At 43.8% G+C, this 24,674-nt stretch overlaps 1 protein-coding gene across 1 annotated transcript in view; it reads right to left on the reverse strand.

Moving 5' to 3' along the window:
• The window catches only part of MYO1D (myosin ID), a gene marked incomplete at both ends in the record, with an annotated part of 391,969 nt that overhangs the window by 78,415 nt on the left and 288,880 nt on the right, over positions 1-24,674 (reverse strand). Inside the window, one exon of the mRNA XM_080713600.1 lies at positions 17,959-18,113. Within this exon, the coding sequence (XP_080569726.1) occupies positions 17,959-18,113 (155 nt within the window). The remainder of the gene's footprint in view (positions 1-17,958; positions 18,114-24,674) is intronic.

Raw genomic sequence — 24,674 nt, forward strand, 5'->3', positions numbered from 1 at the left:
CCCTCCTTCCCTTCCTTCCTTCTTTGTACTAGGGATTGAACCCAGGGACATTCTACCTCTGAGCTGCACCTCCAGCCCTTTAATTTTTTGTTCTGAAACAAGGTTGTTCTAAGCTCCTAAGAGTCTTGCTATGTTGCCGAGGCTGTCTTTGAACCTGCAATTCTCCTGTCTCAGCCTCCCAAGTACTAGAATTATAGGTGTGTGCCACATGTCTGGCAAGCCACTTCATACTCTAAAACCTTACTTTGAGTTATTCATTTTTTCCCCTTGATAGGTCACAATGGATGGTAGGAAGCTGGCCTTTGCATCCCTGTACTCATGACAATGTTTGCTGTGATGGAACTTGAAGAAATAAAGATGTTTTTCTTGTTTTCCTAATGTTTATGTTGCTTAAGCTTTTTTTGTTTTCTTCTTCTTCTTTTTTTTTTTTTTTTTTGGTCGTACTGGGGATGGAACCCTTCTACCTCCAGGCTACACTCCCAGACCTATTTTATATTTTATTTGGAAACAGGATCTCTTAAGCCAGCAAGGCTGGCTTCGAACCTGTCTCTGCCTCCCAAGTGCGGGGATTACATGCGTGCGCCACCATGCCCGGCTTGCTTAACCATTTTTAAGTGTACAGTTCAGCAGTATAAAGTATATTCACACTGTTGTCAAATGGATCTCCAAAACTTTTTGACTCTTCAAGTAGGAATATATTTTTAAAAAAATGAACGAACAAATTCAGTGCAGTCTTTTAATCTTTCAAGTAAACCATGGAACAAAAGTGCCGATGAGTTTAAAGGCTTATAGCTTGCTGATGGCAGAGTCAGGACCAGAAGCCGCTTGGTCTGTTTCCTGCCACACACTCATTCCTACTAGGTCTGCTAATGCACTGCATATGCTAAACAGCGAGGGCCGAGAACTGCCATGCACCAGAGAAGCCTCAGATGTGGAAAGTTACTAATTCTGAATGGCATAATTGGCTGGGCTGGTATGGGGATTTTTTTCCCCCTCATTTGTCTTCTTGGTTAGCGAGCAATATAATATCCTTTGACAAATTGTTCTCTAATTTTTTTTTTTGACAAGAAGTTCTCTGAGTCATCTCGTTCGTTTCCATTTCATACTTAGGTTCCTTTTTTCTTTATACCCTCAGTTGGATTTTCTATTTTTCTTTTGGTATTGGGATTAAACCCAAGGGAATTCTGCCTCTGGAATGTACCCCTAGCCCTATTTTTATTTTTTATTTTTATTTGGAGACAGAGCCTCCCTAGGTTGATGAGTCTCCCTACTTGCTGGGATTGTCCTTGAACCTGTGATCCTCCCGTCTCAGCCTCCCGAGTACTGGGATTACAAGCGTGGGCCCACACACAATTTCGTACTCTCTTCTTTTGTGAAGTTTTTTTGTGTTATGTGTAACTGAATCACAGGCCCTGGAGCCTTGGGGACAGAAGTGGCCCCAGAAGCTTTCCTCCTCAGATGACATGTTGAACCCAAAGACAGACGTCATGTTTACCTGTGTGGTTTCTTCTCATTAGTCTGGCTGTTGATGTATTTTGAATCCTGATGCTGTCATCCCAGGTACAAATTATCCTTCCTGGGTAATTTATAAGTATCATTGTTTGTGTCATTGGCAAATTTGGTGAGGGGCCGTTAGCTAGGTTGGTGTTAATGGGGAGTCAAGTTAGCTTTATCTCATTTCTCTCAGTGACTTTATGCTGACTTTTGTAGTTTTCTCCCCCCCCCCTTTCTAAGTACTTGTGAATTATGACAATTTTAAAACTTTGCTAAAAATGTATGTCAGGTTCAACAATAATGATAATTTGGGAATCTTTGTTCGCATTTGCCAAACTGGAGAAGCTCTGCCTGCCTCAGTATTGGGGCCCCTCTGTCTCCAGGACTGCCCGAGGCTTCTGGGAGCAGAGGGCCGGTGCCGGGCGCTCCCCGTGTCCCAGGATGTGAGTCCTCTGGGCTGGAGGTCTCTTTCCTAGCTGGGCTTTCCATTCTTCTCAGTGCTTATTTTTAGTTTCAAAAACATTTCTTGATGAGTAAGATGAAAACACCTTCTATTCTCCTGATAGTCTTTTCTTTTCTTCTTTTTCTGGGGGGTCGTGGTGCTAGGGATTGAACCCAGGGACATTCTATCTCTGAGCTACACCCTCGGCCCCATCTTTTATTATTATCATTTTATTTTATTTTGAAACAGAATCTCACTAAGTTGATGAGGGCCTTGCTAAATAGCTGAGGCTGGCCTTGAACCCATGATCCCCCTGTCTTAGCTTCCCAAGTACTGGGATTAGGGATCTATGCCACCATACCTGGCTTACATGAAAGTTACAAGAAAGTTTCTTTTTTTTTTTTTTAAATATTTTTGCAGGTCTGGGGATGGAACCCAGGGGCATTCAACCTCCGAGCTACACCTCCTGTCCTATTTTTTTTATTTTGAAACAGGGTCTCACTAAGTTACAGAGTGCCTCACTAAGTAGCTGAGGCTGTCCATAAACTGTGATCCGATGCTCCGGTCTCAGCCTCCCGAGTGCTGGGATTAAAGCGTGAGCCACCACGTCCAACTTGTCAGTTTCTTTAAATGGTCATGTCTGTCCCATCCTTGTCCAACAAGTCTCTTAGATGCAGTGAGAGAAACTCAATTCATATTTGCTTAAACAAAAAGGGGAACTTGCTATGATCTAGGAATATTTACTGATTAAAAAGTAGCTTGCCAAAAAAAGTAACTTGCCAAATGATAAATTCATTAAAGGCTCAATCTGCTGAATGACCAATTTGCCAGATTTACCAAATTTGCACATTTTAAAAAGCTGCTATTTATTTATTTATTTATTTATTTATTTATTTATTTATTTATTTATTTATTTATTTGTGGTACTGGGGATTGAACCCAGAGGCGTTATGCCTCCAAGCTACATCTCAAGTACAAGGATTATAGGCATGTGCCATGTGCCTAGCTTTCTCTTCTCCTCTCCTCTCCTCTCCTCTCTTCTTTTCTCTTTTCCTCCCCTCCCATCCTCCCCCCCCCTCTGTGGTAGTGGGGATGAAACCCAGGGGCATTCTTCCTTGGAGCTACACCCCAGCCCTTTTTCTGTGTGTGTGGTACCAAGGATGGAACCCAGGGGCGTTGTACCTCCAAGATACACCCCCAGCCCTAGTTTTTAGCTTTTTATTTTGAAACAGGGTCTCACTGATTGCAAAGGGCCTCGCTAAGTAGCTGAGGCTGTCCAGGAACCTCTGGTCTCCACCTCTGGAATACTGGGATTACAAGCATGCACCACCACACCTGGCTCTTTTTTTTATTTGAATAGGGTCTTACTAAGTTGCTGAGGGCCTTGCTAAGTTGTTTTCTGTTGAAGTTGGCTGTGAACCTGTAATCCTCCTGTCTCAGTTTCCCAACATTATGTTCCACCTTGCTCAGCTTTGTGTGTGTGTGGGGGGGCACTGGGGATTGATTGGGACATTCTACCTCTTCTACCTCTGCTCTCTCTGAGCTACGCCCCCTCCTCGGTATAACTAGCGGCAGGAGCTGTGGACAGACTCTCCTCTCTCCCACTTCTCTGTGGTAGCTAATTCCAGCGGTAGCGGGGCCACACACAGACGGGTTCAGACTGGTGAAAGTGAAAATTGGTCACTTAGAACTTTGTAGAAATCCTCAAAGGCTATTCACTGCCATCTGAACCTAACTGAATTGCTGCAAACTGCAAAAGAGTAAAAAGAGACACATTTTGGGTAACTTAGTGAGTGTGGCAAATTAAATGAACCAATCACGTGGCAGATTTGATGGAGGACTACTGGATAGCAAGTGGAAAATTACTGAAAGAAGATTTCAAAATTGAACGTGAACTAAGATCTCCATAGGTGATGCTAAACTTTGTGGATTTTATGATTGCTTCGTATTTTAAGACCTGGCTTGGAAGGTGCAATGTGGCAATTTCTAAGGAAAATGTGGATATGATGACTGGAAATGCTTCTCCTCCCTTTCTCCCTCTCCTCCCTCCTTCTCTCCTTCCTTTTATTCATGTCCTGGGGATTGAACCCAGGCACATTCTACCTCTGAGCTACAACCCGACACTTTTTTATTTTTTATTTTGAAACAGGATCTCACTAAGTTGTAGAGAGTTTTGCCACATTCCTAAGGCTGTCCTTCAACCTGTGATCTTCCTGTCTTAGTCTCCCAGGTACTGAGATTATATGCATGTGCCACCATGCCTGGCTTAGTAGGCCCGCCCACCCACCCTTCCTTCCTTCCTTCTTTCCTTCTTTCCTTCCTTCCTTCTTTCCTCCCTCCCTTCCTTCCTTCCTTCTATCCTCCCTCCCTCCCTTTCTCTCTCTTTCATTCTTTCTTCTTGTGGTGTTGGGGATGAAACCCAGAGGCATTCTACCTCTGAGTTACACCTCCAGCCCTAGTTTTTATTCTTCATTTTGAAACAGGGTCTCACTAAGTTGTAGAGGGTCTCACTAAATAGCTGAGGCTGACCATGAACCGCGATCCTGTTTCAGCATCCCGAGTAAGCTTGGGATTATAAGCGTGTGCCACCCATGCCTGGCTTAGGTAGACTGTTTCTAACAGTCACACCCCACTCTCTGGTACTGCTATTTGGGAATGGCTGTGTGGGCTTTTGGAAATCCTTAACAGCACAATGCTTGAATAAAAGCATCTAACAGAAGATCATCCTTCCCTGACCATTTTAAATGAACTCTGAATAAATCTGCAAATCTGAATGTAATCCATTTTTCTGCTATCATCAACTCCAAATATACCTGCAAATCTGAGTATAATCTTTCTGCTATGATTGATCAAAAGACTAAACCAACCTAATAGCCTTAGTTTTCAACCTGAACATGCCTTCAAATGCTGTTAGGAGAAAAATATTTAAGAATTCACCTTTCGGCAGTTCTGAGAGGACAGTACATTTTGTCAACCATATGCAATTCACATTGGTAAACTGGTTTTTGGACAAACAGGCCTTGCTTCAGATCATACAAAATCTTACAAACAAAAAAGGCTCCACCCACTGTCGCCTGGCCTTTGCTTCTCCCCAAGCTCTGCTGTGCCGTGTGCAGTCCCTGTCACTGAGACCAGCTCTGTACCTTTGGGAACACACTCAGCCACACCCCTAAGTGTCTCCCTTCAGGCACAGGACAGGCAGTGACTTGCAAGTCTTCTCTGGCCTGGCCTGAAGCTCTCATGGACGGAGGAAGTGGCCTAGCTGGGTGTGTGCCATCCCTGCACCACCTAGATCCTTTCAGGGCACAGGGCCACCCAGGACGTGGTGCCGCTGGTGGTGAAGCCATGCAGATGTGTGACGGGAGTCCCCGAGGGAGGAGCTGCTGGACAGATCCAGTGGTTAATATTTCCATCACTCCCTTCATCCCTGAGGAGCTGTCTCTTCCCAGGATGGCTGGAGATTGGGATAGAGGTTCTTTAACCTTTTGCTCCCTTGCTGTCCCTCAAAGCAATAATCCTTTTATTGCTGACAACTATAAGAGTAGCCTAAACATCAAACAGCAGGGAAACAACAAAGGTGAAGGAATTTGATGATAGACTTCCCCTTCTGAGAATTTTTGATTTCTGGTTTTATGACTAAGGGGTGCATGTTCCAAAAACCTTTGCCCTCGTTGGCCCTTTCTTCATTCAGTTCATCCCTTTTTGGCACTTGGGGGGCCACATATATGTGTTCTGTATCAACTAATGTCCCCCAGGCCTCTGTTCCCTTAAGTGGTCACACATTTTTACATTTTTGAGCATCTCCAGGCAGAATGAGATCTGTGTAATTAGATTTTGTCTCATTGTGTAGAATACATATATGTATATATGTATATATATGTTTATATATATATTTACTTTTTGTGGTACTAGTGATTGAACCCAGGGGTGCTTTACCTTTGAGCTATACCATCAGCCCTATTTTATTTATTTTTTATTTTGAAACAAGTTCTCACTAAGTTGCTGAGGGTCTCATTAAATTGCTGAGGCTAGCCTAGAATCTGCAATATTCCTGTCTCAGCCTCCCAAGTATGGGCTTATAGGTGTGCCATACCACACCTGGCTAACTCTCTATTTTATACCTGTTTTCAGCCAATTACTTATATGAAAAAGTACAGATGCACTGACAGGGGCTTGTATACACTTCTAATTCTTTTTCAAGCCTCATTCCTTTGGTTCCCTGTGACCCCCAATTCTCCAAATATACTGGGATATCCCTCTCCACCAATCTCCCACATATTCTGTTCCCTTCTCTGGGGAAAATCCTGCCCTGTTCCCCACCCGGTAGCCCCTCGGTGTCCTCCTGGGGTTCAGAGCTATTTAAAGAGAGAGGAGCGAATGGCCTCCTTTACCCCCTCCTACACCCACAGCTGGGCTGCCCTGTGATCGATGCTGAAGGACGGCACAGAAGTGGAGCGGTGCTGCAGAGAAAACACCTGCTTAAGTACATTCTGCTTCTATAAAATCCTGATTCCACTATAGCCGAGAAGACCCAGAATAAACACATTAAAAAGCTTTTAAAAATCCCATTATAGTTGACATTCAATTTAGAAAAAAATATCCAACAGCACAAGCCAGGACACCGCTACTAACAATTTGGTGAGTTCATGCATATCTCACAGTATCCCATTTTAACCTGCACTGTAAAGTCTAGTGCTCTGGCCTCTAGGAAAGTAACATGGCCACTCTAAGTACCTCATCTACTCGTGGAGATGCTGAAAAGACGATTGCTTTTCTAATACTGTTGGATTTACTCTCTCGACATGAAAGGCAGTAACAGACACGTCATAAAGCATCCAAGTAGCTGTGCACCGCACAAAAATCCCAGCAAGGCTCCGTCGTGAAGCAGGGAGGGCGGAGGATGACCAGGTACCCTGCACGTCCATGGCCGGAGCCCCATCCAGGGGCAGCGGCTCTCCAGCGCCGGGCGTGGTGCGGAGAAAGAGGTGAGGCTGGGCCTCAGTCACACTGAAAACCTTTTGACGTCTCTGTGCTCTTGTGTGTACAGCGGGTGGGCCTGAGCGTCTGTGTAAACAGGTTAGCGCATCCTATGGGGGCTTGCTACTGGCTGGTGCCGTTTCCTCTCTGGAACGCAGGTAGGCTGTCACCACAACATTTTAGGGCAAGAACCACTGCAGGGCATGACTGACGCTTCCTCCGGGAGAAGGGGAAGTCACGAACAGAAGCCTGGGCCTGTGTGACGGCTCTGCCAACTCTCATCCCATTTCTAACCCTGCTGCTCCTTCCCCTTTCCTTTTGCACCTCGGTCTGTGCCTTGCCTCAACTGCTCTTTACTGGGGCAATAGAAAATGTTTATTTTGAACTTTACTTGGTAATAATTAAAAAAAAACACATCATGGATTCTTTTTTTTTTTTTTTAAATTTATGTCACAAACCAGGCTTGGTGTCACATGCTTGTAATCCCAGCAGCTGGGAGCCTGAGACAGGAGGAACGCAGTTTGTGGACAGCCTCAGCTACTTAGTGAGGCCCTTTGCAACTCAGTGAGACTGTTTCAAAGTAAAGAATAAAAAATAGAGCTGGAGAGCCAGGCATGGTGGCGCACGCTTGTAATCCCTGTGCTTGGGAGGCAGAGACAGGAGGATCGCACAGGTTCGAAGCCAGCTGTGCTGGCGTAAGAGACCCTGTTTCAAAAATATAAAATAGGATGCCGGGCGTGGTGGCACACGCTTGTAATCCCCGCACTTTGGAGGCAGAGACAGGAGGATCTCGCTGGTTCGAAGCCAGCTTCTCTGGCTTAAGAGACTCTGTTTCCAAATAAAAAAATTAAAAAATAGGTCTGGGAGTGTATCCCGGAGGTAGAAGGGCTTCCAGGAACCCCAGTACCACCAAAAAAAAAAAAAAAAAAAAAAGTCTGGGAGTGTATCCCGGAGGTAGAAGGGCTTCCAGGAACCCCAGTACCACCAAAAAAAAAAAAAAAAAAAAAAAAAAAAAAAAAAAAACCCAAACAACAACAACAACAACAACAACAACAAACAGAGCTGGGGGGTGCAGCTCAGAGGTAGAATGCCCCTGGGTTCCATTCCAAGTACCACCCCTCCAAAAAAAATCCACGTGACAATGACTTCAGCAAATTGGCTGTATCAAAACCCAGTCATTGGCTGAGCATGGTGGCGCAGGCTTGTAATCCCCACACTTGGGAGGCAGAGACAAGAGGATCGTGCTGGTTCGAAGCCAGCCTTAGTGGCTTAAGAGACCCCGTTTCCAAATAAAAATATAAAAATAGGTCTGGGATTTTAGCCTGGAGGTAGAAGGGTTTCCAGCAACCCCAGTACCACGAACAAAATAAAACAAAAACCCAGTCATTTCCTAAGTCAGTTCCTGAAGCCAGTGCACCTTAGCAAGGATGTGAGCTCCTGGAGATGGTGATGTAGGAGTTGGGACCAGCCTGGGACCTGCCTGTTGAACAAGCATCCTCGGGGATGTAAAAGCAGGTGCAGCTGTACCTTAGGGCCCCTGAGGTAGAAAGGCTTCATTGTTTTTTCAGTTACCTGCTATTTTATTTTTTGGAAATACCAAAGTGTAGTTAACCATGTCTGATGGTTTGTTTATGGTACTGGAGATGGGATCCAGGAATGTTGTACCTCTGAGCTACACCTCCAGCCTTATTTATTTTTTAAAAAACTTGAAACAGAGTCTCACTGAGTTAATGAGGGTCTCATTAACTTTCTGAGGCTAGCCTCTAACCTGTGATCTTCCTGTCTCACCTCTCAAGTACTGGAATTAAAAACATGCACCACCATGCCTGGCTACCATGTTTATTTTGATTGACTCTTAGGTGCTTTCTGTGTTCACAATCTAAAACAATTTTTATAGCATTTGTTTTTCTTGTCTAGCATCACTTATTTTTCTCTTGAGGAATGCTGGTTTCCCCCCTCCACACACACACTCCAAACCAGCTCTGCCCCACCCTCTTCCACAAAACTCCTGTCCCCTGGTCTTTTTGGAGGCTGCCACTTTCTGGGAAGCTCCTACTTTTCTAGCCAAAATGCCTGCCACTGGAGCGGGGTGGTTAAGGTAACTTACCCTCCTGTGACATTCTCATTACTCTGACTAAAGCTGCTGTGTTAGCGGGAACACTTCCCTGGGATTTTTGGGCAACAGTCCCAAGAATATGGTCCTTACTTCCTCACTGGTGATGGAAGAGGAAAGTAAGACACTGGGGGTGATGTGCAGACATTTCCAGTCACCTGGAAGAAGCTGCTGTGGGGGAATGGAGCTGGCAAAGAGAGAGGAATGAAGAGGAAAGGTGAAGACGGTGACGCTTCTGACTCCCTGATCGGAGCTGCGCCTCTTCCAAGAGCCCCAGCGGCATGCCCACGCCCCAGGCGCGTGAGCGTCGGGCACCAATGACAGCTTGGCTGGGTATAGAATTCCTGGGCCCTAACCTCTTCCCTCAAAAAATTAAAGCTGCTCCTTCAGTGGATTCTGGCATTTACTGTCACAGAACAGAAGACTAAGGCAATCTTAATTTTTCTTCCTTTGTAAGAGAATCTCACCTCACCCCTAGGTCTATGTACTTACACACACACACACACACACACACACACACACACACACACACACACACAGAGTCTTGAAATTTCAAAAGGTCATTCTGGTAACAAAAGGCACTTAAGATTTTCAGACAAAACACTTTCAGTACAGATAGATTTTCTAGAGTGTTCTAAATTTTATTGAATATAAAATACCTTCTGTGTAAGATATATCCTTTTTTTGTATGTTGCTAAGAAAGATAAAGTGCTTCACATTAAAGCCAGTTGTGGTGGCGCAGGCCTGCAATTAGAAGGCTGAGATAGGAGGATTGCATGTTCAAGGACAACCTCAACAACTAGTGAGACTCTCATTAAGACTATGTTTCAAATTAAAAATAAAATAGGGCTGGGGGTGTAGCTTGGAGGTAGAATGTCTCTGGGTTCAATCCCTAGTACTAAAAAAAAAAAAAAAAAAAAAAGCTGCACATTAGAACTATGAGAATTCATTGATAAATTCCCATCCTGATTTCTGAGATGTTAAGATTTCAAAAGAAACGTACTTGCCGGGCGTGGTGGCGCACGCTTGTAATCCCTGTGCTTGGGAGGCAGAGACAGGAGGATCCCGCAGGTTCGAAGCCAGCCCCGCTGGCTTAAGAGACACTCTTTCCAAAAATAAAAAAGAATAAAATAGGTCTGGGAGCGTAGCCCAGAGGTAGAAGGGCTTCCAGGAACCCCAGTACCACCAACAAACCAAAACAAAAAACCCAAAGAAAAACGTACTTAAGAAGCCGCTCGTGCCTGCAGTTCCAGTACTTGGTAAATCGAGACAGGAGGATCTCAGAGTTGAAGACAGTCTCAGCAACTTAGCAAGACCTTCACCAACCTAGCGAGACTGTTTCAAAATAAAAATGGCTGAGGTATTCTGGATTCAATCCCCAGGACCAGAAAAAAAAAAAAGTATCTAGAAACCATGAACTACAGTATTACTTTGCTCTGTGTGTATCTTTTTCAAGTACACCTAACATTTCAGAGTAAACTTTTGGTTCTGTGCTCTCTGTCAATGTTTTTGTCTTAAATCATTGCCTCCTTCTTCTGTGTGCTGAGAGAATTTCTTAATCTTTTCTTTCAAGTAAATTCCATGTTCTATAATATCCGCTGTTATTTTTAGATTTTGATGTGGATTTAAGTTACTATCCTTTCTTACTTCAACTAATTGAACATTGGACTTGTTTCTCAGCCAGCACGCTCTTCACCTCCGTCTGCTGTGAAGTCTTTCGAATCTATGTTCTCTTCAAACGGATGGCTTCTGTGATATGAACTCTCTGTCATGATTTTCTTTTTGCAGAGAAGGCAGCTTTTCCCTCTCTTTTAAGTTGCAGCATTTCCATTCTTCACTGTTAATGTCCTTCCTTACAGGCCCTTGATTAAGGAGCCGCTTTTCAGTCCAGGGGTTCTCACATGAAAGATGCATCTGGACTCTTCTGGGTTCCTTCTTATAATCCACCTGCTCGGAGTTAGAATCCCTGCCTCAGCTTCTCAGCTGGAGAGCTGGCTTCTGTGCACAGCCCCTAGTTGTGGTTTCAGAGTCTTTTACTTATTAAGAAACTGCTGATCTGCGCAGGAATCCCTGCATCCTGCTTCCTCACCAGCCCACAGACGAGGAGTCTGAACTTATTTCTAGCTCTTTAGTTGTTAAAGAAAAGTGGATGAAAAGCTGCACTCCTCAGCAAAGAACATACCCCTGGCTCTTTTCTGCCCAGAGCCCTTTATGGGCTCACTGAATACCTTGAAATACTAAGTATCCCATCCCCAGATGAATTCCAGTGCTCAGATCCCTGGAATCAGTATAAGGAAAGAGACATTCATAACAGAAAGACGTCCGTCTGTCTTTCTTTCTTTTTTCTTTCTTTCTTTCTTCCTTCCTTCCTTCTTTCTTTCTTTCTTTCTTTCTTTCTTTCTTTCTTTCTTTCTTTCTTTCTTTCTTTCCTTCCTTCCTTCCTTCCTTCCTTCCCTTTCCCTCCCTCCCTCCCTCCTTCCCTCCTTCCTTCCTTCCTTTCTTTCTTCTGTTATATTGGAGATTGTGTCCAGGGGCATTCTACCTCCAAGCGACACTCCCAGCCCTATTTTTTATTCTTCATTTTGAAACAGGGTCTAAGTTGTGGAGAGCCTCACTAAGTAGCTGAGGCTGGCCGTGAGCCTGCGATCCTCCTGTCTCAGCCTCCCAAGTACTGGGATTCCAAGTGTGTGCCACCACGCCCGGCCTCCCTCCCCTTCTTTCATACAGGAGGAGAACTGAGTTACGATCTTTGGGCAGGCAAGGCATGTGTGTGAGAAAAGGGCTACGGGTGCCCACTGCCAGCGGGCACTTATCGGTCAGCAACTGTCTATTCAGCAACAGTATTTGATTAGTGTTCACAGAGAACCTTGCGCCTGCCAGGCGCGGCTCCAACACCAGGAGAGGACGGTGAACAGCAGTAACGGTCTGTTCACATGGGGCTTATATTTCAGTTGGAAGAGGTGCAACGAGCAGATCCGCACACGGAGGTGTGGCATGTCAGGCGAGGTGGGAGAGGCGGAGGGAAGGTAAGCAGGGCGAGAAGTGGGAGGCGGGATGGGGACAGCTATTCTATTCTCTCGCTCGCTCCCTCTCTTTTTTTGTGGTCCTGGGGATTGAACTAACTCTCTCTCTCTCTCTTTCTTTCTCTCTCTCTCTCTCTCTCTCTCTCTCTCCATATATATATATATATATATATTTTTTTTTTTTTTAAATTTTTGAAACATGGTCTTGCTAAGTTGCCGAGGGTCTCGCTAAATTGCGGAGGCTGGCTTTGAATTTGTGATCCTCCTGTCTCAGCCTCCCAAGTACTAGGATTACAGGTGTGCACCCCCATGCCTGGCTTAGCTGTTCTCTCTGGGACAGTGAGCAGGTTCTGACAGGTGACAAGTGAGCAGGACATCCCCGCTGGTGGCCCAGGGCCGGCTGTCTCCAGCGCTGAGGAAAGTCGGCATGCCTGTTTATCTCCAGCAGAAGGCAGAAGAAATGGTCACTCACTTTCCTAAGTTAGATGCTTTCAACAACAACTTGAGTCCAAATACTGTACTAAGTCAGGCCAAAATTTAATAAGCTCATCCTCTATGGTTGGCCAACTACCTTCTTTTCCACAGTGTTTGTTTTACTTAAATGTTTTTAGATGGGATCTAAATGGTGGTAATGAGTAGCCCGGCATTCAGGGAAAGCACCGGGAGCACAGATCAAGGGCCACAAAAACATGCACTGAGGCCGGGTGTGGCGGGGCACACCTGGAATCCAGCACTTGGGAGGCTGAGACAGGAGGACTGCAGGTTTCTGAGGGCCTCGACAACTCCATGAGACCCTGTTTCAAACTAAAAAATAAAAATAGGGAATGGAGGTAGAGCTCAGGGGTAGAAAGCCCCTCAGTTCAGTCCCTAGTACCACAAACACAAACATATACTGAGGGGCACAGAGACTCACGCGTGACAGCAGAGCCAGGAGGTGCCCGGGCCGGGAGTCAGGTCCTCTGGGAGGCGGCCTCCCTCCTCTCTTCCTTCACTGAGCAGGGGGCCTCATCCCTCCTGGTCGATATCTGTGCCTCCCAGGCAGCAACAGGGACATGCAGCTGCCAACCAATGGCTGCTGGTGGCATGAGTCTGCCCCTGGTTTAAGAGCGAGTCAAAAAGAGCGCAAGCAAGCTCCCACAGAGCCGGGTCAACTGCTCAGGCAAACCCATGAACAGTCTCCCTGAATGAGGCAGGTATCAAAGGTACTGCTTATGACAGAGAAGAGGCATGCGGCACTGACTCTGGATTTCATCCAGAGAGAGAGAACAGGGAAAGGAAGACATTTCGATGCCCGGAACTGGGGTAATGCGGAGGGGTCCAGCATGCAGACGGCGAGGGCACGATGCTGCTTAGAGTGGCCAGGCCCTTCGACAGCTTCGCAGGGCGGAATCTCCGGAGATTGAGTCAGGGCAGCCACAGGAGACTGTCTGTGCCAGGGTGGGAGAGCTGGCCGCCAGCGGTAGCCACTGCTGGTCACTGCCCGAAGAGGAGCTGCAGACCCAGGGCCTCGGCGAGCAGGGCTGCCTGGCCTAGGAAAGAGAGCCCTGGCCGCGTGGCCACGCGGGGCCAGGCCAGACAGCGCGGTGAAAGCTGAAGACGGCTCGCTCGGGATTGTTTCAAGACATGGACATGCTACGGGGGCAGGCCGCTCACATATAAAATTCTGGTTTACTCTGCTTTTTCTTATTTCTTTCTCCTCCTCCTGTGGTGCTGGGGATCGAACCCAGGGGCATTCTACCTCGAAGTTACTCCCCAGCCCTATTTTGTTTTATTTCTTAATTGTGAGATGGCTTCACTAAGTTGCAGAGGGCTTCTCCAAATTGTAGAGGCTGGCTGCTAACCTGCACTCCTCCTGCCTCAGCCTCCCGAGTACTGGGATTACAAGCGGGCGCCACGCCCGGCTGTCCTAATTGTTTTTGAATGTCGCCCTTTGAGATACACATTATCAAAGCCTGTTCAGGGCTGGAGGTGCAGCTTAGAGGTAGAGCACATGCTTAGCATTGGGTTCAATCCCTGGCACCAACAAAAAGAAAAGGAAAAGACAGAAAAACAAGAAAGACTCTTCAGATGTTTTAGAAAAGATAAAAAGTGTGTGGGCAGGTGCTTGGGGTGACAGGGATAAGAGGCAGAGGCTGAATGCAGACTGCAGGAGGTGAGAGGAAGAGGCTAACTTAGACTTGTTCCGTTTAGTTTCACGATGCGTGTGGAAGGAAATGTCTGGAAAGGTCTAGCTTCAGCTCATGAGAGCATGGTGACGAGGAGAAGCTTGCTGGGCAAAGCAAAAGGCAAATAAACTCTGTCTTTTCCATTTCCATTTTTAATTAAGACAAATTAATATATATGTATATATGTATGTATGTATGTATGTATGTATGTATTTATGTATTTTTGCGGTACTGGGGATGGAACCCAGGGGCATTCTACCCCCGAGCCACACCCTCAGCCCTATTTTTTATTCTTTATTTTGAAACAGGGTCTCACTGAGTTGCAGAGGGCCTCATTAAGTAGCTGAGGCTGTCTGCAAACCGTGATCCTCCTGTCTCAGCATCCCAAATGCTGGGATTACAAGCGTGTACCACCACACCTGGCACAAACAATATATTTTTCACCTAGAAGTTTGATTTGGATTTTTAAAATCATCTGTGTCTCTAATTAACTTATAAACATCTGAAATTCAGTGATAATAACTTTTAGTGTCTATTTGTTTTACATCTTTTATCAGTTCTGGGTTGGTTTTATTGGTATTTGAGTGCCTGGTGATCTAAGATTGGATACCCAACACTGGCAATTCTACCTTGTCCAGTGTGGAAATTTTTGTGTCCTATTAATATTCATGAGCTTTGTTCCTGGATATAAATTACTTGGAAGTGGTTTGATCCTTCTGGGTCTTGTTTTTAAGATTTACTAGGCAGCATTGACCGCAGCAGCATTTATTCTTGGGCCAATTATTCCTCTCTACTGAGGCAGAACCCTCCCGAGTCCTCGTCCAAATGCCCTGAGAATCGCGCAATGCCCTCATCTGCCAGCTTAGGACGGACTCTGTCCCTGACTGTGTCTAGAATGATCCAGAATGGGCGTGTTCCCTTGGGTCCTCTCAGCTAGCTCACTCCCAGGCCTGGGTAGTTTCCTCTCCCTTATGCACTGGTGAGTACTTGGCAGAATACCCGAGGGGGAGCACACAGAGACCTCCAGGGCCATCTCTGTCTCTCTGTCTCTCTCTGTGTTACTGCATTCTGCCTCTGAGCTATACCCCAGCCCTATTTTATTTTTTATTTTGAATCAGCATTTTGCTAGGCTGCCGAGAGTCTCACTACATTACTGAGGCTGTCCTCTATCCTGCAATCCTTCCGTCTCAGCCTCCTAAGTACTGGATTACAGGTGTGTGCGACCAGGCTCAGCCGTCTCTGGTGGTTGGACCTACTGACGTGGCTGCCATGGTCTCCCCAGTCTCTACCTGTGCACATTTCATTCAGTGGTTCAAAAAGTTTCTGCACTGAAGTGGGACTGGACTATAATTTCTTGTGTTATCCTTATGTGTTGTACTAGTCTAATAAAATGAATACTTTCTGCCCCCCCCACATTTGTATGTACCCCCTTCTCTCACAAACTTGGGTGGGTTTTTTTGGAAATGGTCTTCATATTTTTTTTTTTTTTTTGGTGGTACTCGGGGTGGAACCCAGAGGCTTTCTACCTCTGGGCTATACTCCCAGACCTATTTTATACTTTATTTGGAAACAGGGTCTCACTAAGTTGCTGAGAGCCTCACCAAGTATCTGGGGCTGGCTTCGAACCCGTGCGATCCTCCTGTCTCAGCCTCCCAAGTGCGGGGATTACAAGCGTGCGCCACCACGCCCGGCTTGGTCTTCGTATTTGAATCCTCTGTTTTTATAAACTTTTAAGACAGTGACTATTGTTCAAGTCTGTCTACAGTAGCTTTTGAAATTTTGAGCCCTTTCCTCCCAACTTCTGACTAGAGAGCTTCTCACAAAGCTCTTTAGGGAAAAGGTCTTGAAGATAAAGAATTGGTCTCAAGTTACATCCCTCCCACCTTTAGATTTCCATAATGAACCCAAGGACAAATAGGATTATGTGCCATGTCATTATGCTTGCAAAACACGTGAATCTCGGTCATAGTAGTAATATGAGATTTAACAATAAGGGAAAATAGTGAGAAAAATGAAATTAATCTTTCCTCACGGAGTCAACAGTAAGTTGATGACTGTAACTCTAAGTCAAAATTTCAAGCCTGAAATTTTCAAACCTCTAAATAATAGCAGGATAATAACCCTGCTTACGTGAGCTACAGACATCTACATACAGAGGCCTTATTCATATCTTTAGCTTCCAGTCTAAACACGCTAATATTTTTCTAAGCCTCATAATTATTTGGCAGGTGGAAGAGAGTTTTTCAAAGGCCTATATGTTTATTGTTAGTTTTTGGTAATCTCTTAGAGTCTATTTTCTTTTTCTACCAGATGACCACTGAGAATTACTTTACTTATGGAATTTAAAAGCATTTAATTATATAGAATATCTATAGATTCATTTTGATCTAGAGTATGAGGTTTACTAACATAAAATAAATAACCCATGGAATCGGTCTCTAAAGTTACACATTTGTTGACAAAATGAAACACCGTAGAAGTAGACAAGCAGTAGATGTCTGATCTCTCTCTTTTTTTTTTTTTGAAGATTTAAAGAAGTTTATTAGAAAGATAGAAATACAGAAAATAGAAATACAGCTCCATATCAGACTGGCATGGAGGGGTGACTCGAAATGAATACACCACTAGATATCTGATTTCTTTTTTTTTTTTTTTTTTTTTTTGGTGGTACTGGGGTTCCTGGAAGCCCTTCTACCTCCGGGCTACACTCCCAGACCTATTTTATATTTTTGAAACAGGGTCTCTTACGCCAGCGCGGCTGGCTTCGAACCTGCGCGATCCTCCTGTCTCCGCCTCCCAAGCGCGGGGATTACAAGCGTGCGCCACCATGCCCGGCTTTAGATATCTGATTTCTAAATACATCTTTGCTTAGGAAAAGAAAAGCCAAGGCCGAATTTGAACAACATACTAATAAGGAATATTAGACTTATTTCTGGCAGCTTGGGGAATGTTTCTTAGGAAGAAAAGCAATGGGTACCATCACTCATATTAACTTCTCAATCACTGGCTTGATGAATGGTCTTCTCCCAGCGCCAGGGTTATGGGGAAGAGGGCAAAGACAGCGTACCACAAGAAGAACAGTAACTCTGAGAGACGCGCCTGTCCCCAATGCTCCATGACCTCTTATGGGAAGAAAGACCCCATCTTTACGACAAGTTCATAGAATAGCCAGACGGAATCTCTCCCACACTTTAAGACTATCCCCTTGCTGGTGCCCATCATGCCCAGGATCTGTTCTCAGTTTATATTTCCTACGTCACTGTTCACCACACGCGCATACACCCCAGATGTCATCTGGTTCTCTGAAGTTCTCTCGTGACCACATGTTTTTGACGTGGTTATTGCCTGTCCTCAAAATTTCTTTTGTCTTCGTGGATCTACATAGAAGAAACACTAGCTGGTTATTTTAGGGGTAAATGAGGAGCTATGATGATAAGAATAGAAAGTAATTTTTTCTATTGTTGGGATTAATTACGTTGGGATTAGAGATGAAGAAATAACCGTTAGGGAAATCTCTCATTGTGGGTTCAGCTAGAGGCTGGGAAAGTAAAAGATCACTGCTAATCTTGAAGCTAAGCACGGATACTAATTCTACCTGCTATGTTTGAAACAGACGATTTAAGTTGTCCTCATGGAGGAAAATAACGCAGTATATTAAAATGGGCCCAAACAAGTTCAGTGAAAATTATGATTAAACATTTTGTATATTTAAAAACTGTGCTGGGCATGAAAATAAAACTTTACCTCTTGAAATGATTCACCAGTACACCGACAAGTTCTCCAATTCGACTCTCATGGGTTGGTTGTTTGCTGAAGAGGCAGACAATGAGGTCTTTATTATCTTTTGTATGGAACACTACCAATTGGTCCTTTCCATTGGAGACACTCAGGCCAGTCAACTGAAAAGAGACAACCCATGGAAAACTATTCAGATGGTTCTCAAAGGGAAGAATTGAGAAATACATTTTGTGAGCTAGGGGTGTGGCGTAGTAGTCGAGTGCTTGTCTAGCATGCATGAGGGCCTGGGTTCAATCTCTAGCACTGAAAAAAAAATTGCAGTGGTTTTGCTCAATAAGGCTGATGATTTTAATCTTCAAGTTTCAAAGACTTAACAGATGGAAGGAAAAATAAAAAGGAGACATGAATGTGATTGGAAACAGAAGACAAGAGAGGAAAATCAATGAAGCAGAAGGATAGTTCTTTGAAAAGATCAATAAAATTGATAAACTTCTAACCCAAGCGGGGGGGGGGGGGAGGAGAGAAGGTGTTATTACCAGCGTCAGGAGTAGACAAGAGGCTATCACTATGGACCACACAGACATTAACAGATAAGGGAATATTCTGAACAACTCTATGCACAACTTATTCAATAACTTAAATGAAACAAAAAAAAAAAAATACTGAAAGCTACAAACTGCCAAAACTCACCTAGAAAGAAATATCCTGAATAGTTTTCTATCTGCTAAAGCAATTAAATTTGTAGTTAAGCTGGGTATGGTGGCACACACTTGTAATCCCAGTACTTGGGAGGCTGAGACAGGAGGACCACAGGTTCATGGGCAGCCTCAGCAGCAGGAGGCCCTCTGCAATTTAGTGAGACCCTGTTTCAAAATAAAATAGGACGGGGTATACCTTAGAGCTAGGACACCCCTGCGTTCAATTACCAGTACCATAAAATTACCAGCACCACAAAAAGGAAGGAAGGAAGGAAAGAAGAAAGGAAGGAAGGGAAAGAACTTGTGGCTAAAAACTTTTCAAAAAAGAAAGAAAGCGGGCGTGGTGGCGCATGCTTGTAATCCCAGTACTTGGGAGGCTGAGACAGGAGAATCACACAGTTTGAAGCCAGCCTCAGTTACTTAGTGAGGCTCTCAACAACTTACTGAGACCCTATTTCCAAATAAAATATAAAATAGGGGGTATAGCCTGGAGGTAGAAGGCCCCTGGGTTCCACCCCCAGTACTCCCCACCCCCCAAAAAGAAAGAAAACTCCAGGCCTAGATGATTTCACTAGTGAATTCTACAAACATTTGAAGAAGACATACCACAATTCTCTGTTTCTATTCAGAAAAGAGGACACATTTTTAACTCATTTTAAGAGCCATCGACATTCTGATACCAAAAATCAATATAAATATTACAAGGAAAGTATAAACCAATATCCTTCATCAACATGGATATAAAAATGGCCAACAAAATATCAGCAAATTGAATTCAACAACAGAGAAAAACAGTAAGACACCATGACCAAGTAGCGTTTAAGAAATGCAAGGCTAATCCAATATCAAAAAAATCAATCAATATGGGCTAGGGGGGTAACTCAGTTGTAGGGCTTTTGCTTAGCACACAGAGGCCCAACTTGGGTTTGAGCTCTAGCAAGGCAAAGGAAAAGAAAATGGAAAAGAAAAAGAATCATTGTAATAACAGATAAAACAACATAATAAAATAGCGAAGCCACAAAATCATCAGTCAATGTAGAAAAAAACTTGGCAAAATTCATTGTCCACTCATGATAAACATTTCTCAGCAAAATAGAACTAGAAAGCTTAACCTGATAAATGACTTCTATAGACATGCCGCCGCGGGTATATTTAATGGAGAAAGACTGAATGTGTTTCTCCTAAGGCTGGGAACAATACAAGGATGTCCACTGTCATTGCTGCTATGCAGCTTCATACTGGAAGTCCTAGCCAGTGCAATAAATCAGACCAAAGAACTTAAACTGCATATATCCCCCAAAGAAACAGATCATATCATCATCCACAGAGAAAATGCCAAGGAATCTACAAAACAGCTCCCAGAAGTAATAAGTGAGTTTAGTAAGGTCAAAGGAGACAAGGCCAGTATACAAAAATACTTCCACATACCTACAAAGAACTGGGAAAAGAAACTTAAAAAATAATACTACCTATAACTTCAAAATATACTTAGATATTAATCTAACAAACTGTGTGTAAGATCTATAATGAAAGAATGCTGATGAGAAGTATTAAAAACAAACCTAAGTAAATGGTGAAAATGTGTTCACAGACTGGAAAACTCAATACTGTCAAGATGCCAATTCTCCCCAAATGGTCCTATAGATTTTTTTTGGGGGGGGGGACAGTACTAGGAATTGAACCCAGGGTACTCTAGGACTGAGTTACATCTCCAGCCCTCTGTATATTTTATTTTGAGACAAGGTCTTGCTAAATTCCCCAGGTTGGACTTTAACTTGTGATCTTCCTCTTGTCTCAGTCTCCCGAGTCACCGGGATTATAAATCTACAGATTTAATACAATCCCAATCATATTTTTTGGTGTGTATTAGTAAGCTGATTCTAAAGTATGTATGGAAAGGCAAAGGAATGAGCATAGTGACAACAATTTTGAAAAAAAAAAAAAAGAGACTAAGGCAGGCATAGTAGTACATGTACAGTGCTTGGGAGGCTGAGCCAAGAGGATTACAGGTTTGAGACCAGCCTCAGCAACTCTATGAGACCCTCAGCAACTTAGCAAGATCCTGTTTGAAAATAAAAAATCAAAGGGTCCAGGGGTATAGCTTTGCTATAGAAGGCCCCTGGGCTCAATTCCCAGTTCCTCAAACAAAACAAAAACCCAGAAGAATAAGGTTGAAGGATGTACAGTAGCTGGTTTTAATATAAAATATAAAGCTACAGTAATCAAGACAATGTACTTGGAAAATGAAAAAAAACACAGATTGGAAATAGACCCACACGAATATGACCAAGGGTTCTTCCACGGAGATGCAAAGGTGATCTAGTGAAGAGGTGGTTTGGACACTTGGACAACTTGGAACAGTCGTACATCTACATTTCCACAGAAACACAGTTTTTTTTTTTTATAACAGATGTAAGTAGAATACAGATACTTTATTGGATGAAGAAAGCTCAAAGATTAGGTAAAAATAAAATTTTAACTCTACTTATTAAAGATCTATCTAAAACAAAAAGACATGGAAATTTTTATTTTTATTTTTTAAAAGAGGCTAGGAAGCCGGTGTGGTGGTGCAGGTTTGTAATCTCAGCATTTGGGAGGCTGAGATAAGAGGATTACAGGGTCTTGACCAGCCTTAGCTACTTAGTGAGGCCTTCCGCAACTTAGTGAGACACTGTTTCAAAATACAGAATTAAAAAATAGGGCAGGGGGTGTAGCTCAGAGGTAGAATGCCCCTGTATTCCATCCCTAGATCTGCAAAACAAAACAAAACAAAACCAACAACAAAAACAACAACAAAGAAAACAAAAAGAGGCTGGGCGTGGTGGTGCATCCTGCAGTACCAGCTACTCAGGTGGCTGAGGTGGGCAGATCCTTTGTGCCCAGGAGTTCAAGTCCAGCCTGAACAACATAGCGAGACCATGTCCGAAAAGGCAGATGATGAAGATACACAAGAAAGAAAGTGGAAATGGGAATAATAAAAGACAATGCAAAACACAAGGCAGAAAAACCCCACTTTGTTTTATATTGACAAGAATATAATTTTCAAAACCACCAGTCTCCATTGAATACCATGGTGCTGAAACACATAAGGCAAAAATATTACGGGAAGCCGGGCGTGGTGGCGCACGCTTGTAATCCCCGCGCTTGGGAGGCGGAGACAGGAGGATCACCGCAGGTTGGAAGCCAGCCGCGCTGACGTAAGAGAGCCTGTTTCAAAAATATAAAATAGGTCTGGGAGTGTAGCCTGGAGGTAGAAATGCTTCCAGGAACACCAGTACCACCAAAAAAAAAAAAAAAAAAAAAAAAAGTTACGGGAAAGGGTGAGACTGAGCTATGACGTTAGTGGTGACCAGGTCTTGGTATTTCAAGCAGCCAAAAGCGTATGAAGGGAGGGAGGCTGGACAGACCCAGATCAGTGAAATTACCTGGAACCGTACACACATTCGTTACGGCCTCTGAACCATTTACACACCTTTATTATTCTTAGGCCAAAAAGGAATACTCATTTCCCAGTTACTCGAAGGAAATGCCTTAGTCCCATTTTATAACCATAGTGCAGTAAAGCCAGAAAATTATAACAAAAGTTTAACAACAAATCAACTTTGTCACTGGGAGTCAAAACAAAAACAAACCCCCCAAACAACCTACATCTTTAGGCAACTCCTGAATTAAAGAGACCAGAGTTGTGATTACAGATAATAGAGAAATTAATGAGAAAGAGACTTCACAGGTCAAAATTCCTGGGACACAGCTGAAGCTCAATTGAGAAGAAAACACATGGTCTAAAATACACGTTACAAGCCGGGCGTGGTGGCGCATGCTTGTAATCCCCGCGCTTGGGAGGCGGAGACAGGAGGATCATGCTGGTTCGGAGCCAGCCTCGCTGGCTTAAGAGACTCTGTTTCCAAATAAAAAAAAAAATAGGTCTGGGAGTGTAGCCCGGAGGTAGAAGGGCTTCTAGGAACCCCAGTACCACCAAAAAATAAAATAAAATAAAATAAAATAAAATAAAATACACATGTTACTGAATAAGAAAGAAGTAAATTAGTTAAATGAAAGAGCAGAAAAGAACAAAAGAAACATAAACAAACTAAAAGTTAATTAAAATAAAAGTAGAAGTTGATGACTGAGAAAGCTAGCATATACAATGATAAATTAAAAAGCTGGTTCTTTGAAAACACACAGGAAAGAAACATACCCTTGGTAGAGTCTCATCATGGAAAAACAAGGCAAAACCATAGATGTCTAACTTTGGGATGAGAAAGGGACTTAAGAAAAAGTGTTTATTGTGGAAATCACAAAGGAACAGTCACAATTTCACATTAGTACATTAAGAATTATGTGACGCGTGTGACTATGGAAAACACAAATTACTAGTCGACTCAAAGAAAAACAATCAGAATTGATTCAGAACCAGGCAAAAATTGTATGTTTCAGAAAAACACTGTCTCTGGGCACTGGTGATGCTACAGGAAAGCTTTTCAGGCTCAGATAATTGTAATTAGGTGGTTACTTATTCTGCATAAGATGCTTTAGAACACAGACAAATGTGGAAATCATCCCGATTCACTGTATTTAATGCTGGTAGGAAAACCTGGTAAAGTGTTCTCAGGCTCTCCTGCTCTCTCTTACACACGTATCAAAAGTACAGATGTAAAATCCAAAATAATTAAGGAACAGAACTCAGCGGGGTCATACACCATGACCAGGAGGGGACAGTCCTCCTTAGGGAGGACATGTGTGAACACCGGTCAGCAGTCCTGGTTGAGCCCTCCCAGCTCTGAGGAGGATGAGGGAAGGTTTGCGGGTTCTCAATCCTTAGTTGAGTGTCTATCTGCTCATCATACAATGCCACAAGCTGGGTAAATGATAATGAAGAGGTTAGATGGGCCACAGTTCTGTCCAAGGTCATGGGGTATCAGATCGTGCCTCTGGTATCCAGGTCCTGAGCTAGCACAGGGCATCACATGGCAGAGGGGCATGCGAACGCTGTGCCCTCTTGCACTCCCGCTTCCTTTATTTTTCTTTTCTTTCATTTTTTTCTCTCTTTCTTCCCTTCTTTCTCTTTCTTCCTTCCTTCCTTTCTTTCTTTCTCTCTCTCTCTCTCTCTCTCTCTCTCTCTCTCTCTCTCTTTCTTTCTTTCTTTCTTTCTTTCTTTCTTTCTTTCTTTCTTTCTTTCTTTTTATAGTACTGGGGATTGTATTCAGGGACATTCTACCTCTGAGCTATATCCCCAGCTGTATTTTATCTTTTGTTTTGAAACAATCTAAGTTGCAGAGGGTCTCACTAAATTTCTGAGGCTGGCCGTGGACCTGCAATCCTTCTCCTGTCTCAGTCTCCCAAGTACTGGGATTATAAATGTGCACCACACGCCTGGCCTGGCTTTTTTTTTTTTTTTTTTTTTTTTTTTTTGTACTAGAGATTAAATCCTGGGGCATTCTACCTCCCAGCTATAACCCTAGTCCTATTTTATTTTATTGAGACTGGGTCTCACTAGGTTGTTGAGAATCTTGCTACATTGCTGAGGCTGTCCTTGAACCTGTGTTCCTCCTGTCTCAGCCTCCCCAGAATTGGGATTACAGGCCTGCATCATCACACTCAGCTCTCTTTCTTCTCACAATCTACACTCTTCATGCTGATGACCATATCTAGTCATAATCACCCCCCAAAGGCCTCAAAACACCATAGATAAAATTTCCATCCTCTTAAATACTCATGATGGGGATTAAACGCCAGTGTAGATTTTGAAGCAGGAAAAACCAAAGCAAAGCTTTGTATCACAGGGCCCTCAGTTGCTGAGTGACAGCAGTCGTCTTCCCAGAGGAGGCCCGGGACGCTGTGGAGCAGAGGCAAGCTGGCCCCACTCTGTGCTTTCCAAATTCTTGACCCCAGAATCCATGATATTACAAAATGGTGGTTGTGAGCTGGGTGCGGTGGCACATGCCTGCAATCTCAGTACTTGGGAGTCCGAGACAGGAGGATCACGGGTTCACGGCCAGACTCAGCTACGTAGTGAGGCCCTCT

Source organism: Muscardinus avellanarius (genome assembly GCF_963383645.1).
Source record: "Muscardinus avellanarius genome assembly, chromosome: 16".
Taxonomy (NCBI): domain Eukaryota; kingdom Metazoa; phylum Chordata; class Mammalia; order Rodentia; family Gliridae; genus Muscardinus; species Muscardinus avellanarius.